General features: G+C 55.6%; 1 protein-coding gene across 2 annotated transcripts in view; it reads right to left on the bottom strand.

The window, feature by feature from the left end:
• PEPD (peptidase D) overlaps nt 1-15398 on the bottom strand; it is a 124048-nt gene extending 108650 nt beyond the window's left edge. Inside the window, exons 1-3 of one of the 2 annotated variants that reach the window (XM_037139147.2) lie at nt 15236-15398; nt 4819-5002; nt 2830-2957 (exon numbers count right to left, since the gene is read on the bottom strand). In XM_037139147.2, the coding sequence (XP_036995042.2) occupies nt 2830-2957; nt 4819-5002; nt 15236-15252 (329 nt within the window). In that variant the 5' untranslated portion in view covers nt 15253-15398. The remainder of the gene's footprint in view (nt 1-2829; nt 2958-4818; nt 5003-15235) is intronic. The other variant, XM_037139146.2, reaches the window with a different exon arrangement.
• Between the last annotated feature and the right edge of the window lie 509 nt (nt 15399-15907).

Genomic DNA, 15907 nt, shown 5'->3' with positions numbered 1-15907 from the left:
AGCTGTAACCACAGGACAGAGCGTCAGCCCTGTATCACTGCAGAGTCCCTTTCAGAAGAGCCAACTGTTGTTAATAGACCGGTCAGGCCCTTTGTATGAACCCCCAACACCAGTGCCCTGCGGCTCCCTAGTTGGTGTCTCTGGGGAGATTTGCTCAGGTTTCTTCCCCCTGGACAGTGGTTTCTCCTCCCAAAACCCTCTAGGATGCCCACCCTCCAGGACTGGCACTCCCTGACTTGTCCCAAGAGCCAGCTCCGCGTAAAGAAGCACACAGACACACAGATGAGAAAATGCGCTCAGAGCCCCTCCCTTCCACCACCATCCGTGCCCACATCTTGGCAGAACCCGGAGGCAGGACCACAGGGAGGCTGAGAGGGCAGGAGCGTCGCCCAGGCACAGGGGCCCTGGCTACTCCTGGACGTGCCACTGGCAGGAGGAGCTGAGGCCACGGCCGCGTGATCACACCAGAGTGCAGGAAGGATTCTGGGGGAACCCTCTTACCAAGACCAGATCTCAGCTCTCACCAGAAACGTCCTCACCGTGGCTGCCCCGTTACAGGGCTCTGTCACAAACCACCCGACACGGAGGGGGCACGACACGCTCACAGGCGCGGAAGGGCAGGGCTTCGATCTGAGCCCACAGAGGAGGACGGCCCCACAGGTTCCAGGACCTCGGCAGGAAGACTTGGGGGCTGGGGCTCGCCCCCTGCTCAGGTGGGGGGGGCTCGCCATGTGGGTGCCTTTGGGCTTCTGCACAGCATGGCAGAAGCCACGGTGCCCTTCACGGTCCAGCTGCAGAAGTCCCACAGTGACCCTGACACTTTCACGCATCAAAGCAGTCGCCAGATCCCAACCTGAGCCAAGCGGGAGGGACAAGATTCCAGCTCTCCATCAGGAAGGGCCCCAGGTAATGCTGCGGCCACTTCTGGAAATTACAAACTGCCTCTTCCCGGCATCCTCGCCACCTGATTGCAGTGTCACAGATGTAACCATCTCCACAGTGACCAGTGCCTCACAAGTGCCATGCCATCGGTTCCACAGAAATGGAATCAGAGGCCCCAACAGCGGCCAGACCCAGACCTGCTCCGCGGAGAGGCCACACTCAGCTGCCAAGCAAGCTTCCAGCTCCGCCAAGGCCACACGGCCAGGCTGGGCCCGTCTCCTCTTTAAAACGGGGCAGTCCCAAGCATCCAGCCAGGAACGGAAGGAAGGATGCCAGTAAGGGCCACAACAGGATATGGAGGCGAGAGCTGGGCAAGGCCAGGCCACCTTCCCAGGAGCACCTGGATCTGCTGAGCTAGCAGGAGGAGAGGCCCCACATGTACGGGCTGATGGGAGCCCACCCCCGGCCAAACCTGAGGCCGATTTCTCTGCAGGTGCAAGACTCACTCTGGTAAGGCAGGCAGTCTACCTCAGAGGCCTCCCGCAAGTCCCCCTCTGTATCCCACCCTGGGCTGGGGCAGCGTGGAGCCTCCGGGGGCTCTCACTAGGCCCTGCTCTGTCATGCCCCGTGCCCTGCCCCTTCCCTCTGGGAAGAAGGCAGCAGACCTCCCAGTGTCCCCCCTAATGCAGGTATGGAGGCCTGTAGGAACCTGTTTGTGACACAGCAGGGACATGTTTATGCCGTCTACCCCGGGAGCCTCTGAGAGGCCCAAATCTAAGTGGCTGCCTAGCCAACTAGCCCAAAGGTCGGCGGGATCAGGCATGTCCACTCCCTGCCCTCCCTTCTCAGGGCCAAGCCAGGTAAACACAATGCCAGAAAAGGCCCACCTGCTTCTCTTACGCTGCCAGTTCTGCCCAGAGCCAGGTCTTCACAGCAGTCAGAGGCTCTGGGCCGGGGACACTGCCAACGAGCTCAGAAGAGAGAAGACAGCGGAAGAAGTATGCACCAGGCACAAAGGAGGCTCTGGGCTTGGCACTGAAGGGCTGGTGGGGAAGGGCAGCACGTGAAGCAGAGGAAGTACGGGGGCCGGCCCTGGCCCTTCGCACTGAGCACGTCCCTGCAGCAGCCAGGTGCCTGTCATTCAAACCAGCCACAGACCTGCCAGCCTACCTGGTAATGAGCGTTCAGGGACTCCAGGCAGTGAAGGCTGCAATTTATACATTCGCCCAGAATAATCACTCTCCAGGCAGAAATGACACTCTGGAAGGAGTAAGCATGGAGCGGGGTCCTCCAATCACCTCAAGCATCCCCAGTTAAGTACAGCTTCTGCCTCAGCGCCTCCGAGCAGGCAGAAATGGCTCCCAGGACAGGTGGACACAGCCAAGGGCCCTGGAGCTGGCAGGTGCCATTAGTGATGAGAGAGAGGTGTCTCAGCAAGGCCCAGGCCTCTGGTCCCGCACTTCTCACACAGCGCTGCCCCATCTCACAGGTGAGCCAGCCAAGGCAGGTTATACATCTGTGGCCCTGCAGAGCTTAGCCAAGAGGAAGGTACACCACAGGCATCTAGTAACGGCCTGCTGTGAGCTATGGGCCTTGGAGAAAGGCCCCAGGTGGGGCCATCTCCTGTGGATGCTGTGCAGATGCACTGGTCCACTGGGGTCAAAGCCTCAGGCATTTTCACAAAGCTGGGAATCCTGAATTTCAAGATTAATAAACAGCACCTCTGGACAAACATGAGCGGTTCAGTGAGGCTCTGCCTCTGATACCGCCCACCCCCACCCAGAGAACAGGGCTCTGGACCGGAGCAGGCTGCCAGTGGGCCTCCCCACTGAGCCCGCTCCTCCCTACTCCTTCCCTCCTCACCCTCCACAAGCTGGGCCCTGCACCCCTACCCCTGGCCAGCTGGTGGTCAGCAGGCATGGTCACGTTGCCCAGATTGCTCCTTACTTTCCCATCCAGGTGGCATAGTGGTCAGGAAGCCTGGGCACGAAGAGGGTGGACTTCCCGGTGTCGACGTCAATCACGCCATAGCAGCCTGGCTCAGTGACTCCGAATGCCCAGTGAAAGAAGGACTCCTGTGGTGGGAACAGGACCAGCTTACCCCGTCAGCAGGACAGAAACATGAGGTGCAAGGAGGGAGGTGGGGCAGCCAACTGAGTACCCGCCTTCAGGCCCACCACCCTTAAAGACGGACCCCCAGATTCACACCACCCTCTACCTCAGCACTCTTGCCCCCACTCTAGCTTCGGGCTGCCTGTCCCTTCCCGGGTTTGGCAGGGGGCAGCCTGGCTGACTTTGAGCTTTCTCTGATGATGCGGTTTCATGCCCCAGCCCCATGAGCACCCCCACCTCATTGGCCACGCCCCTTGGGCCCTTGTAGAGCACCTGGGTCGCCAGTACCCACGAGCACCATAGGGTCAGCTCAGCTCTCTGCCACCCGAATCTCTCTGCAGCCTCCATGCCCCCAGGCAGGCAAGACGCCACCTTGACTTAGACACGAAGGCCGGACACAATCTGCACGGAAATGGATTCCTCCGTTTGGGACTCCTTACTTCCTTTTCCCACCCCCAGGGCTCTGGATGACTTCAGTGTTTAGCAATAAACACTGAGCTAAAATATCGTTAGAAAGGTATCGAGTGGAGGAAGAGCTCTTCTAAAATTAACCTTGCAGGCATCAGCAAGGGAGCCAACAGCTGAATTTAGGAGATTAGTTTTTAAACCACAGAATACGTAAACCTTGAGAGGCATCAAGACAAGTCAGAAAAACTTTAGAGCTCGTCTCTAGCAACCAGGGATTGCAGCTTAGGAAAACCTTCCAACAGGAGGCACTTCTGGTAAAAAATACCGCAGTCCCTTCCGGCCGTGGATCACAGCCCTGCAGAGTGGACAGTCTCAGCAAGGTGGGAACAGGTGGCATCCTGGCCACCCCCGCTCCACACTCAGCTCCCCTTCACAGCCTCCCACCTCCTCCCTGCTCAGGATGCTGGATGGCCATGTCCTCCAGGCCCTGCCTGACCCCAGGGAGGTTCTGGAGTTGCCAGTGTATCGGGCCCCAGCTCTGGGCATGGCAGGTTGAAGAAGAAAGCACTAGACTTGGAGTCCAGAGATGGGGTTCTGATTAATCCCAGCTCCACCTTCAAAGTCTCCGTTTCCTCATCTATAAAGTAGGTGCAATGCTAGGATCAAGAAGAGTGGGGTCAGCTCAGGGCCCCCCCAGCTTTCTCAGTGAGCTCCTCTGTCGAGTGTCCTAGCTCCTGTTCCTGGGAACTGAGTTATGTCAGTGATTCTCAGCCAATGCCACCACCTCCAGGCTCGCTTCCTAGAGCTGGGGCATCACACCACAGGTTTCCAGAACCTCGAGGAGCCCCTGGGCACTTCCCAGGTGAGGGTCACAGGGTTGGCATTGGCTAAGCCGGGACGACTGCCCGGGCCTCCAGCAGGGTACTGTATGTGCAGGGTACTGCGTGGTACCCTGCACATACACCACGGAGTCCGTGCAGGCCTCCACTGCCCCAGCCCTCTGCGCTGCTGGTGGAAGGACCCGAGCCCTCCCAGCTGCACCTGTCTGAGCGCATGGAAAGCTGCCCAGCCTACCTTCTGCCACCCACACCTATGGACTCCATCTCCTCCACCTAGAGCACCGCCCCCCAACAAAATTCACCCTGGCCTTCAGGGACCATACCAAATGCTACCTCCTCCGTAATGCTTTGCCTGCTGGCTTCCTTAGGAATATCCTTCTGTACTCGGACCTGAGAGCTGAGGTTGCCTGGTGACAGGCACCAGTGAAGGTGGGCTTCCTGAGTGCCCAGTCCTGGGCCTGCCTTCAGAGCCTCTCAGGATCCCCCAGGAAGCAAAGCTGCCCGCGGCCTACCAGGTGGATGCTGGAGGAGGACAGCCACCCAGAGGAGACTGGGAAGACGCGGGGGCTGGGCTCACCTGGCGGAAGAGGACCCCGGTGTCCGTGCAGTAGCGCTGAGTCTCCTCCCCGCCCTGCAGCAGTACGACAGAACCAGCCTGCACAGCCTGGTTCTTTCGCAGACGCTCACACAGACGCTGCCTGTTCAGGGCGAAGAGAGCCAGTGGCACCTTCAGGGTTTCATTCCCCAGCCAAAAACACAGTCTGCAAAGACAAACACACACACCGCCACAAAGGCCTCTGTTAGCACCTCCAAGCACAGCTACCACGCACGGCCACCGCCCATGCACAAGCAGGCCAAGCCTGCCACGTGGCCCCCATTGGCATGAGGCTCCCCACTGGGCCTCCCCAGGACCAGAGGGGCTTGTCAGACAGAGCCTCCCCTGCTATCCCTGGGCAGAGGGACCACAAGGGGGGATGAGGGACAGCTGGGTCTGTCACAGAGGGCAAATGAGGCATGTGGAGGGAAAGCCTGCAATCGTGTAAAGATGAGCTTACTCAACTCCTGCCCTCAAGGAGCTTACATCCACGCCAGAAAAATGCCCTGGCCCAGAGAGCACTGGACCCCTGCCCAGGCACCAGCATGCTGCTGTCCCCTCCGCAAGTCACAAACCTGGCAGCCAGGGCTGACTGTTCCTCACCTGGTGGGACACCCCGCCACATACACACACACACACACACACACACACACACACACACACGCACACGGCACCCAGCGCCAGCCCAGGAGTATGTGTGGAATGACCAAGGGGAACCCTGGCAAGACAGGCCTGGGAGTGGCAGCCCCAGCGGTGCTGACCTTGAGGAGAGCAGCCTGCAGTGGACCAGCTGCTGAGGCCGCATGGGAGGCTGGGCAGAGCCAGCAGGCCTGGCAGAGCAGGTGGGTGTCTACCTCCAGCCCTGCGCTGGCTCCCCTCTTCCCCGAGAAACTCCGCTGACCCTGCCAGCACCACTCTCTTCAACAGCTCCCACCTGAGGCTTCCCCACCTCCCCCCACCCGCATGCCTATTTCCTGTGTTGCTCCAGCATCAATTTTCCACCCTCAGGAGCATTCTCAGCATCCAGACACACAGGAACCCCACCTGTCTTGAAAAAATAAAAATAAAAACACTTCCCTTGACCCCCATGCCCCCCAGGAGTCTAGTTCTCCCCCATTTGCAGTGAATATCCTCTGAAGGGTCACCTAAGCACACCATCCCCACGCCCTGGCCCCCCCCTCCCCTGCCCTCCTCATCCACTCCACCAGGTTTCGGCCCACCCCCTCCCTGCGCTGCAGGCTTACAGGCCTGTGGGTGCCCAGGACACTGAGTGAGGGCCACACTCAGATGAAACCCTGCCCAGCCCCAGCCCCTCCAGGCTCCCTCCCTCCTTGTCTCACCCTCCACACTGAAGCCCCACAGCTGTGGGGCTTCACCCCATCTTCCCCATGGGCAACTGAAGGGAACTCTCAACTGCTCTCTCAGTCCCAGCACCCCTCACTCCCCCACCCCCACAGTCCCAGCTTGCACCCTTCCAGGGGGGCCCTTCAAATGCAAATCCAAGCAGGCACTCCCCTGTTCAAGCCTCCCAGCTTCCTAGTGCATTCAGGACACAGTGCTCCCTTACGCCCCAGCCATGGGGAGCTGAAAAGCCGGCTCCCACTCCGCCGCACAGGCATCTCCTCTCGTCCCAAAACACTTGCACGCTCCCCCTCAAGGACTTCTGCTGCTGCTGTTCCCAGTGAGGAGAGCTCTTCTCCCAGTGCTGCCGTCCTGGGCTTTCCCAGGCCTCTGCAGAAGCACACCTCTCCCAGAAGCTTTTGCAACAACCCATTCAAGCCTTAGCCCCTGTTTTCTTCACTCCTCTCTAGAGCTCATGTCACTGCCTAGGTCACATGTTTACTTGTCTGTTGTCTCCCCAAGTAAAATATAAGCTCCAGAAGGGCAGGGACCCCCGACTTCTTCTCAGCACCTAAGGGTGCTGAGTGCCTAAGTGCAGGAAGGAAGGGCTGCCCCACCCAGGGGGGTGGCCAGGGGCTTGAGGGGGAATCAGGCAGGTGCTCTCTGGCCGGTGGGGAGGGTGGGCATGGAGGCTGAGGAAGACAGGGCTGGCTCGGAGCTGCAGTGAGAGGGGCTCTGCCTGGGACCACAGTGAGAGAGCCAAGCCAGGTGCACGGAACCTTCCTTCACTGCACTTGGCCTTACAGAGGCCACGGGCACCTCCTGCACTGCCCTGGCCATGGGACTCTTGTTGGCAGGGACACTCCTACACATCTTGGCTCTAATGCCGCCTTCTCAGGATGGTCTTCCCTGGTGTCCCCCTCCCCCGCCATCCCCACTTGGTACCAGGCTGGGTTTCCTCTACTCTCCCAGCACTGCCCAGGACTTCACCAGCAACCTTCTCCACGCCTCTGGCCTGCAGGCGGGTTCAGCCCGTGGGAGGCACCACAGGAGACAGGACTGGGGAGACTAGAGGAGGTGAGAAGAGAAGGGAGAACAGACAATCCATTATCTCGCTCCCTCCCTGGTGGAATCTGGAATCTCAAAGCTGGGCAGTCCCTTCACACAGGGCCACAGTTCCCCCAGGCCGCCCTTCTACAGCACACAAAGCCCTGGATGGTCCTGACCAGCTTCCCTCCTCTTCCTTCCCAGACTCCCTGAACCTGTCCGGAGCTCTGTAAACCAACCCTGCACGCACCTCCTCAGTCACTTCTAAGTCAGCTCTGCCAGGTCCCTGGCTGCAAGGGCACACTCCCCTGCTATCACAAATGAGGCCTGTGTTTATTGGGGTTCATGAGAGACATCTGCTTCTGCCCACTGTAAACCCCATCAAGACAGAGACCTGGGTCTGCTCTGCTCACTCTTGTGCCCAGTATCTGGCACCCTGCTTGGCATACAGCAAGTGCTCAATAAATATTTGCTGAGTGAACAACTATCGCAATGTGGGGCCACATACACAGCTGTGCAGACCAGAGGTTGTCACGTGAGCCTCAAGAGGGCAGGAAGCAGAACCTTGAAGCCCCAGCCAGGTGGGACGAGGGGAGGGGGTCAGGCACAGCCTGCACGTGCTAACGGGACTGGAGCCTCCCTCCCATCCTTCCCCTCCCCAGCATGGGCCCTCACTCACCCTCCCAGGAGGGTGGACACATGGGCCAGGGTTCCCTCTAAGTCAGGCCATTTCCTGTCAGGCTCAGCCACAAGGATGAAAGTGCAGAGACGACAGCTCCCAAACAGGCCTGCATCCAAGCTGGCCACGCGGTCAGGAACTGAAAGTGCAGCCGCCAGCATCCCTGCAGTGACCCCCACCCCTGCAGTGCCACCCTTTCCTCTCACTCTGCAAAGCCCGTGGAGTGGGTGGGGACAGGGAAGAACCTCATCCTTACAGACTCCCCAACAGCACAGAGGGAATGACACCAAGGCACAGCTACCGATGGCCTGGCCAAAGGTGCCAGATCCAAAAGGCCTCAACAGCACGACTGGCTGAAAATGCCCAACCTCAGCATGCAGAGCCCAGTGCTTCCCACCTCATCACCCTCCACTCCTGGCCTCTGGCACAGCCTCCCTCCTCAAACACACCAGGTGCCACTCCACCCCACCGGTGGGGCCAGCCAGCACCCCGCCACCTGGAAGGCTCTCAGAACAGCTGGGCTTCCTCGTGTCTAGAGCCTTCTGAAAGGCCTAAATCCCTCAGGACACCCAGACTATGGCCTTCTGGCCTAACGGCCAAACAGCCCAGGTCAAGACAGAAAGTCTGATAAGGCACCTCTTTGTGAGCATGAGGATGTCTACCACAAGGACTCTCTACAGTGAACAGTGCCTGATGCAGTGCGGCTTGGAGAAGGGTAGCCCAGCCCAAGCCACTGGGCAGGCTGCTGCGCTGCATTCATTCGTTCCTGCAGGTATCCCCAGAATCAAGGTTCATAGAGACACACCCTTTGATTTCCTGTGGCACAAGCCAACCCCCTCGGAGAGAATGTTGGGCCCAGAGCCAATGCAGGTGACTTCTCTCTGCAAGTTCAGCAGAAGCAGCATTAATAAAATATCTCCAACTGGTTCCTGATAGAACTTTTAACTGACACCAGAATTTAAAAGGCGAAAGCCAGGTCAACCCAAATCTGAGCATAGGCTTGGTTTCTTGCAGGCAGCTGAGGGTGCAGGCCACACCCAGGGAAGACCGCCGGGGCTGGCAGACCACAGCTCCCAGGCATCAAACAGTCCCAAAGAATAAGCTCTGGCCCCACAGGCCAGCCAGCCCAGGAAGCTGCCAGTGACCAGGAGCGGGGCAGCCTCTGCTGCCCCTGTAACCCATTCCCATACCCCCAAATTGTCCCCTTCCCTCAAACAGGTACTAGGCTACCTCCTCCTTTGCCTTCCATGGTTACCTGCCAGTGGGGTTCTCACCCAAGGCTCAGGGTCCCCTGGATTCATGCATAGAATTTAGGAACTCCATCTATTTGGAAGGGAAAAAAAACTATGTTTATGTTCTCTGACCCCTCATTCCAATGTCTTTCAATTATTAATGCAAACGACTAACTACAACAGCATCGGCAGTGTGTGACTGTCACAAACAAAAATCACAAGTGGTTTAGCCCTGACTGGTATGGCTCAGTGGGTTGGGCATCAAACTGCAAACTGAATAGTTGCCTGTTTGATTCCCAGTCAGGGCACATGCCTGGGTTTTGGGCCAGGTCCCTAGTTGGGGGCATGTGAGGGGCAACTGATCTGATTCCCTCTCTCTCTTTTTCTCTCTCTAAAAATAAATAAACAAAATCTTTTTAAATTTTAATTATTTTATTCTTAAAGTATATTTTATGGATTATGCTATTACAGTTGTCCCAATTTTTCCCCTTTTGCCTTCCAGCAATGCTTCCCGCCCCTCACCTTTAGTTCATGTCCACGAGTTGTGCATGTAAGTTCCTTGGCTTCTCCACTGCCTACACTGTTCTTAACCTCCTCCGGTCTATTCTGTACCTGTCCCAGTGTGCTTCTAAATCCCTATGCTTTTCCCTCCATCTCCCTCTTCCCCCTCCTACCTGATAACCCTCCAAATGATCTCCATATCTATGATCCTATTTCTGTTCTCGTTGTTTTGTTTGCTTAGTTTGTTTTTGTTTTTTAGATTCAGTTGTTGATGGTTGTGAGTTCATTGACATTTTAATGTGCACAGTCTTGATCTTCTTATTTTTCCTAAATAAGCTTGATGATGATGAACTACTTTAGCCTTACCTTGTCTGGGAAGCATTTTATCTTCCCTTTTATTCTAAATGATAGCTTTGCCGGATAGAGTCATGTCGGATGTAGGACCTTGCTCTTCATCACTTTGTATAGATCTTGTCATTCCCTACTTGCCTGCAAAGTTCCTTTTGAGAAATCAGCTGATAAGTCTTATGGAAACTCCTTTGTAGGTAACTCTGCCTTTCTCTTGCTGTTTTAAGATTCTCTCTTTACCTTTAACCTTTTGTATTCTAATTATGATGTGTCTTGGTGTAGACCTCTTTGGGTCCAACTTGTTTGGGACTCTGTGCTTCCTTGACTTGTATGTCTATTTCCTTTACCAAATTAGGGAAGTTTTCTTTCATTATTTTTTCAAGTAAGTTTTCAATTCCTTGCTCTTCCTCTTCACCTTCTGGTTTCTCTGTAATTCAGATGCTGGCCCTTTGGAGATGTCCCAGATTCTTCTTAAACTCATTTTGTTTTTTTTTCTTTAATTCTTGATTTTTTTCTTTTGTTCTGGTTGAATGTTTATTTCTTCCTTATATTACAACTCATTAATTTGAATCCCAATTTCCTTCCCTTCACTGTTGGTTTCCTATTGATTTTTATTTCCCTTAGTAGAGCCTTCATTTCTTTCCTTATGCTTTTGCTGTAGTGAATGAGACTTTTGAGAATTCTGACCACCACTGTTTTGAACTCTGCGTTTGATGACAGGTTGGCTAGCTCTGCATCACTTAGTTCTTTTTCTAGGGTTCTGTTCTATTCTTTCATTTGGGCCATATTTCTTTGCTGATTTTAGCAGCCTCCCTGTGTCTATGTACTAGGTAGGGCCACTTTGATTCTGTTTTAGGGCACCTGTTACGTCATATGGGGAAGAGCCTTGGGCATTTGCCAGGGTGGGGCAACTGTGGTTCCTTGTGTCAGGGAGGGATCAAAGAGGGGACAATGCATGCCCCTGCTGGCTGACTTCTGGGGGCTGGCCTGGCCGTCGCCCTGTTGCCAGTCATTTCACCCACTTCCCATATGCGACTGGCATCCCTTCAGCTGCTATACTGATGGTTCCCAGGGTGGGTGGGTTTGCAGATGTACCGGCAGTTTCTCCCATCACCCCAACCCCCGCTGGGTTTTGAACCAGAAGTTATGGGGCTTTATTTTTCCCGGAGCTGAGGCCCTGGGCTACTAGATCTGGCCTAGGACTGGGCTTGCTCACTCACAAGGTGTCCCCTTGATTTTTATCCACCACACATGAATGTGGGGCTGCTTGCCCGCCAGCCTCCACCGCCTCACCGCCCCTCCGCCTCTCCACCCCGGGTCTCGCGCAGCCACACCGAGTCCTCCTCCCCACGACTCCCTGTCGGGATGAATAGAGCTGCGTTAAATCTTTGGCTGTTTGACTTCTGTACAGTTCTGGTTGTTTTTCTGGGTGATTTTTTTCTGGCGTTCTGGCTATTTTTTGTTTTTAAGTTAGTTGTGTTCCTTCTTAGGGCCGTGCAATGAGGCTAGGCATGTCTACCTACGCCTCCATCTTGACTGGAAGCCCCACATAAATAAAATCTTAAAAATCACAGGTATTTTCATATCACATCATCAGTGTCACGGTATCTCCAAATATCACTTTTGCTCTCACTACGTCAAAGTTAAGGTGGTTATTAGACCTGTGGCTTTTATTATTTAATGTGTTAATACAAAGTATATGTTACTCTACCCCAAATTTATTTTTTAACATTTTGATCATTGTTCTTCAGTATAACTGGTTTTCCCTGGAACCCTCTGCCTTTTATTTCATGCATTTTAAAAACATCGTGTTGCGAAGGGTGCCAAGGTCTCACTGATGCTCGTGCAGCCTACCACCCAGGTAGGGACAAGCTTCCCATCCTAGAACGTGAGGCCGCTTCTGGGTGGGGCCACATTGGCGAGGACCAGTCCACTTCCTCACCCTCAGCCTCCAGCTCGGGCCTGGCAGCAAGCCCACTGGCTTTCAGCGAGGCCAGCCCACTCAACCTGGTTGGATGGGGCCTCTCTGCGACTGGTCACCAGCTCCCAGCCTGTCTCCTGCTCTCCAGAGGAGGGTTGGAGGGTCTAGGCACAACCAGAGATGAGAGAGCACTCTGGGGAATCTGGACCAGGCCAGGACTCCCCCCACAAACCCACCCCTACACCAGGCCCCAAGGTCAACCTGATGCTTCTTTCTCAAAGAGCATAATGCTCTTATCAGGGTAGGTATGAGCTTTGATCTACAACTTGAATCACCCAGGTACTTTCTCTCCAGAAGAATGCTGACCCCAGTGTGACCTATGACCCAACAGGTCAGCTCATCTGCCACTTTTCTCTGGGCAAAGGCTCTCTGGACAGCAGCTTCCTAGGAGCCACTCACTTAAGGAATTAAAGATATTTCTTTATCCTACTCAAAACTTTGTCCCTCTCCCACCCATACCTCCTTTCTCCAATTTCTGAGAGCTTTCTGGAAAGCGAGAGGGCATGTGGGGCTAGTTTAGAGTAAATCCCCATTTTCTTCATTCAGCACCATGTTATTCAGCATCAATCCCAGGGTGGCCACAAACTGAACCAGTCCCTGGGCTCCAAGGATGCTAGCAGAGGCATGAAGGGCAACAAGCCCTCACCCAGCCGCAAGAAGTAGGCATGCAGACGTGAGAAAGCACCCAGCCAGCAGGCAAAACTGGGACTCTCTGGGGCTCTGAGCAGGTAGTCTTCACTGGGGGTTGGGAGAGCGGGTGGGACGTGTCGGGAAAGGCTTCTACGACAGAAACCATCTGAGCTGGTCCTGCAAGTATGTGAACAATTATGTCAGAGAACAAGGACACTCCAGGGCTAGCAGGTCGAGTAGATGAAGTGAAGAGGAGAAAGGAAAGCTCTGTGTGAAGGAACAGATGCAGGAAGGTCTGGCTGCAGTGCAGAAGTTTCAACTCTGTCCATGGAAAGCTCAAAACATGGCTTAAGGAGAAGGCAGGGCTTCTTCCCACCAAGTGCCACAGGATGGGGTGCAGGGTGGCCTCAAGCAGGTCTCTGGGGGCTGTGGTGCTCTCTGTCTCAGACTGGAAGTCCCTGCCTGGACAGAGCAGGATCAACCCTGAAACATTCCTCAGAGGACATTTCAAGTCTCTAGTTGAATCTGAGATGCTAGCTCAGGGCTCCCAAAATCACAAATAGCATACCCCAGTCAGCTGGGACTCTCACGAACTCCCCTGGCCCAGGCTTTGGTAAGACTCTATATGCCACTAAATCGGACTTCCAGGGACCCCGTGACCATGACTTCATGGTGTGGTGCCTCATTATGCCTGACTAACTGATCTGTCCTATATGTGCAACTGGGCACCAAGCTTTGCTGGAAACACACAACTTCCTTCCCTTAAGGAAGATGGCGGGGCTTGACCTCAGGCTCCAGGTCCAGCAGGGCAGCCCCATATACCCGCCTGGAATGGCTCTTGCCAAGGAGGCCCTGTCAAGCTCTGGAAGCTCCCTGCACCTGTCAAGTTCAGGTCCCCCTCCAAAAGCACACCTCTCCTAGAGCTCTGTCACTCCATTTTACACTTTTACCCCCTACCCCTGGCCCATACCATCCTACAGCCCAGAGAATCAGCTTTGCTATAAGTTCCCTCCTTCCAGCAATGGCTGGTATGACTCAGTGGATTGAGTGCCGGTCTGCAAACCAAAGGGTCGCTGGTTTAATTCCTGGTCGGCCAGCCTGGCTCCTCTGTACCTTTGGGAGAACAGCAAGCCTCAGACCAGCATGCACCCCTGAAGCCAAATGCAGCCTCTAGAACTCCCTGTGACCAGCCCAGATATCAGGGTAACAGATCCACACCCAGGCACTGGCCTACACCTACTGCTCACTCTGCTCTGTAAGACAGGGTCACAGGCTGGGTTCAAGGATCTGACCTTGGTTTCCTCGACACTCTGGGACTTTGCTCACACAGTTCTCTGCCTGAGGGGTGAAGCCTACCCACTCTCCCCTGAACTTAGAACCCACCCTCCTCCATGGCGCGTACCAAGACTAGAGGCAGGATGACGGAGTCCCATGTGCCCAGCTGCCCCAGTGGCCTGTGAACAAGCACCTTAGGGTAGGGTCAGGGCTGTTTCTGCAATACAGCAGATGCCCCTGTATGTTTGATCTCTATGTCCTAAGCCCTTCCAACTTTGAGGACCAATAGAGGATGCCATTTTCTATTTTCATTCTCCCTACCTCCCAAAAAGAAAGATGCCTTCAGCCTATTAGTTCCCCCATTCTGACCTCAGCTCCCAGCCTTGAATCTGGATTCTCCGTCTCCTAGCACTGGCCCTCCTTGCCCCGGCACCACCAGGCCCGCATGCTGTCCCCCCGCACTCCCCCTCGCCCTGAACTCACACACAGCCCCAAGCAGTGATCATCTGAAAAGCAGATCTGAGCAGATTAAAACCCTGGATGGGCTCCAGGCCCTCAGGACAAAGTCTGAAGAAGCCATCTAGGGCACCACCCCCTCCAGCATGGAGACACACACTCCTCTCTCCAGTCTCCAGAAGAAGCTAACATTTGCTCAAATGTTCCTTCATCTGGGACAGTATCTCTAATGCTTCATTGACACTATCTGTCCATACTTTCCCCTACTAGGACCACTCACTCATCCATTCATGCAGCAGAATTTATGAAACATCTGCTGTGTGCAAAAAAAAAACGTACTGATGCGGCCCAGGAGTGAACCACAGAATTGCCCTGACCTTACATTCTAAACGGGAAGATAAGAAGCAAGTGTACTATATACTTTATCAAGTGCTGAGAAGGGCTGCAAAAAGTAGAACAGGTGTTTGGGCAAGGCTTCTCTTTAGAGGGGCATTTGGGTCCTGAAGGAAGTGGGGAAGTGCTCTGCTGGGGAGGAGATTCCAAGCCCATCTGAAATACTGCCTCTTCCCCGGAGCGCCTAAGGCCCCCACGCCCTGGCAACGTGCTGAGTTCCCACCTGAGGGTCCTGGCCGTGAGCTCGCGGGTCGACCCGAGCCCCCCACCTCGGCTGTACAATGGGGGCGATGGAGGCGATCCTCCCCCCCCCAGGGCCAATGGGTAGCGGGAAAGGGAGCTGCGGGCACAATGCGGCCCGCGGTTCAGAGGGCACACCTAGCTTCCAGGAGCTACGCGCGCTGTGCGCAGCCGCCCAGAGCGCCTGACTGGGGCTGTCGCCCACTGTTCAGCTGGGAGGCCCAGGCCCCCTCTCTGCGCCGCCAGGCAAAGTCCAGGGACTGGAGCAGCACTTACCCAGTGCTAGTAGCCATGTTCAACCGGCTCCGGCGTCACGTGAAGGGCAGTGTCAGCTGAACCACCACCGCCACCACCACCACCAGCACCAGTCGGGCTTCGAGGGGCGGAGCCTGGGCGGGAGTCCCTGACCCGCCCCCTCTAGCGCCAGACCCCTCAGAACCCGGGGAGGTGGAGCCCCGGAGGGGGCAAGGTCTAACTACCCAATGACTTCCTGTTACAGACGAGGGGCGGAGCCGGGGTGGCGGGGCGGAGCTCTTTCTGTAACAGGGAGGCGTGTCCTGAGACAGTGGACGCTTGCTTCAAAGCCCCCGACCTGGCGTCTCAGTCCGCCCTGGAAAGGACAGTGTGGTACTGGGAGCCTCTGACCCAAGGTAGTGGTGGGGCAGAGGTGACAGCTATTGCTTAAGGAGGGAAATGGCCTGAGCAAAGGCCAGGGCAATTGGAGTAACGCAAAAGTTCAGCAACCGGGAGAGAGGGTGTGGGAGTGAGAGGTGTGGCCTTAGAGGTAACCTGAGGTTGGGGAATTATGTCTGATAGGACCTTTCCAAGCTCCAACAGCTGCAGCTGAAGGCAAGGCGGCCAGTAAGGATCTCTGGGGAGAAGTAGGCGCGTGGAGAACACGGTTCAGGAGGGAGTGTCTACCAGAGGGCATCCCCCTCGGCACTGCTG

Source organism: Artibeus jamaicensis, unplaced genomic scaffold (genome assembly GCF_021234435.1).
Source record: "Artibeus jamaicensis isolate MK-2021 breed Jamaican fruit bat unplaced genomic scaffold, CSHL_Jam_final contig_589, whole genome shotgun sequence".
NCBI lineage: Eukaryota > Metazoa > Chordata > Mammalia > Chiroptera > Phyllostomidae > Artibeus > Artibeus jamaicensis.
The sequence above is the reverse complement of the archived record's forward strand: the minus strand, read 5'-3'. Positions and strand labels throughout refer to the sequence as shown.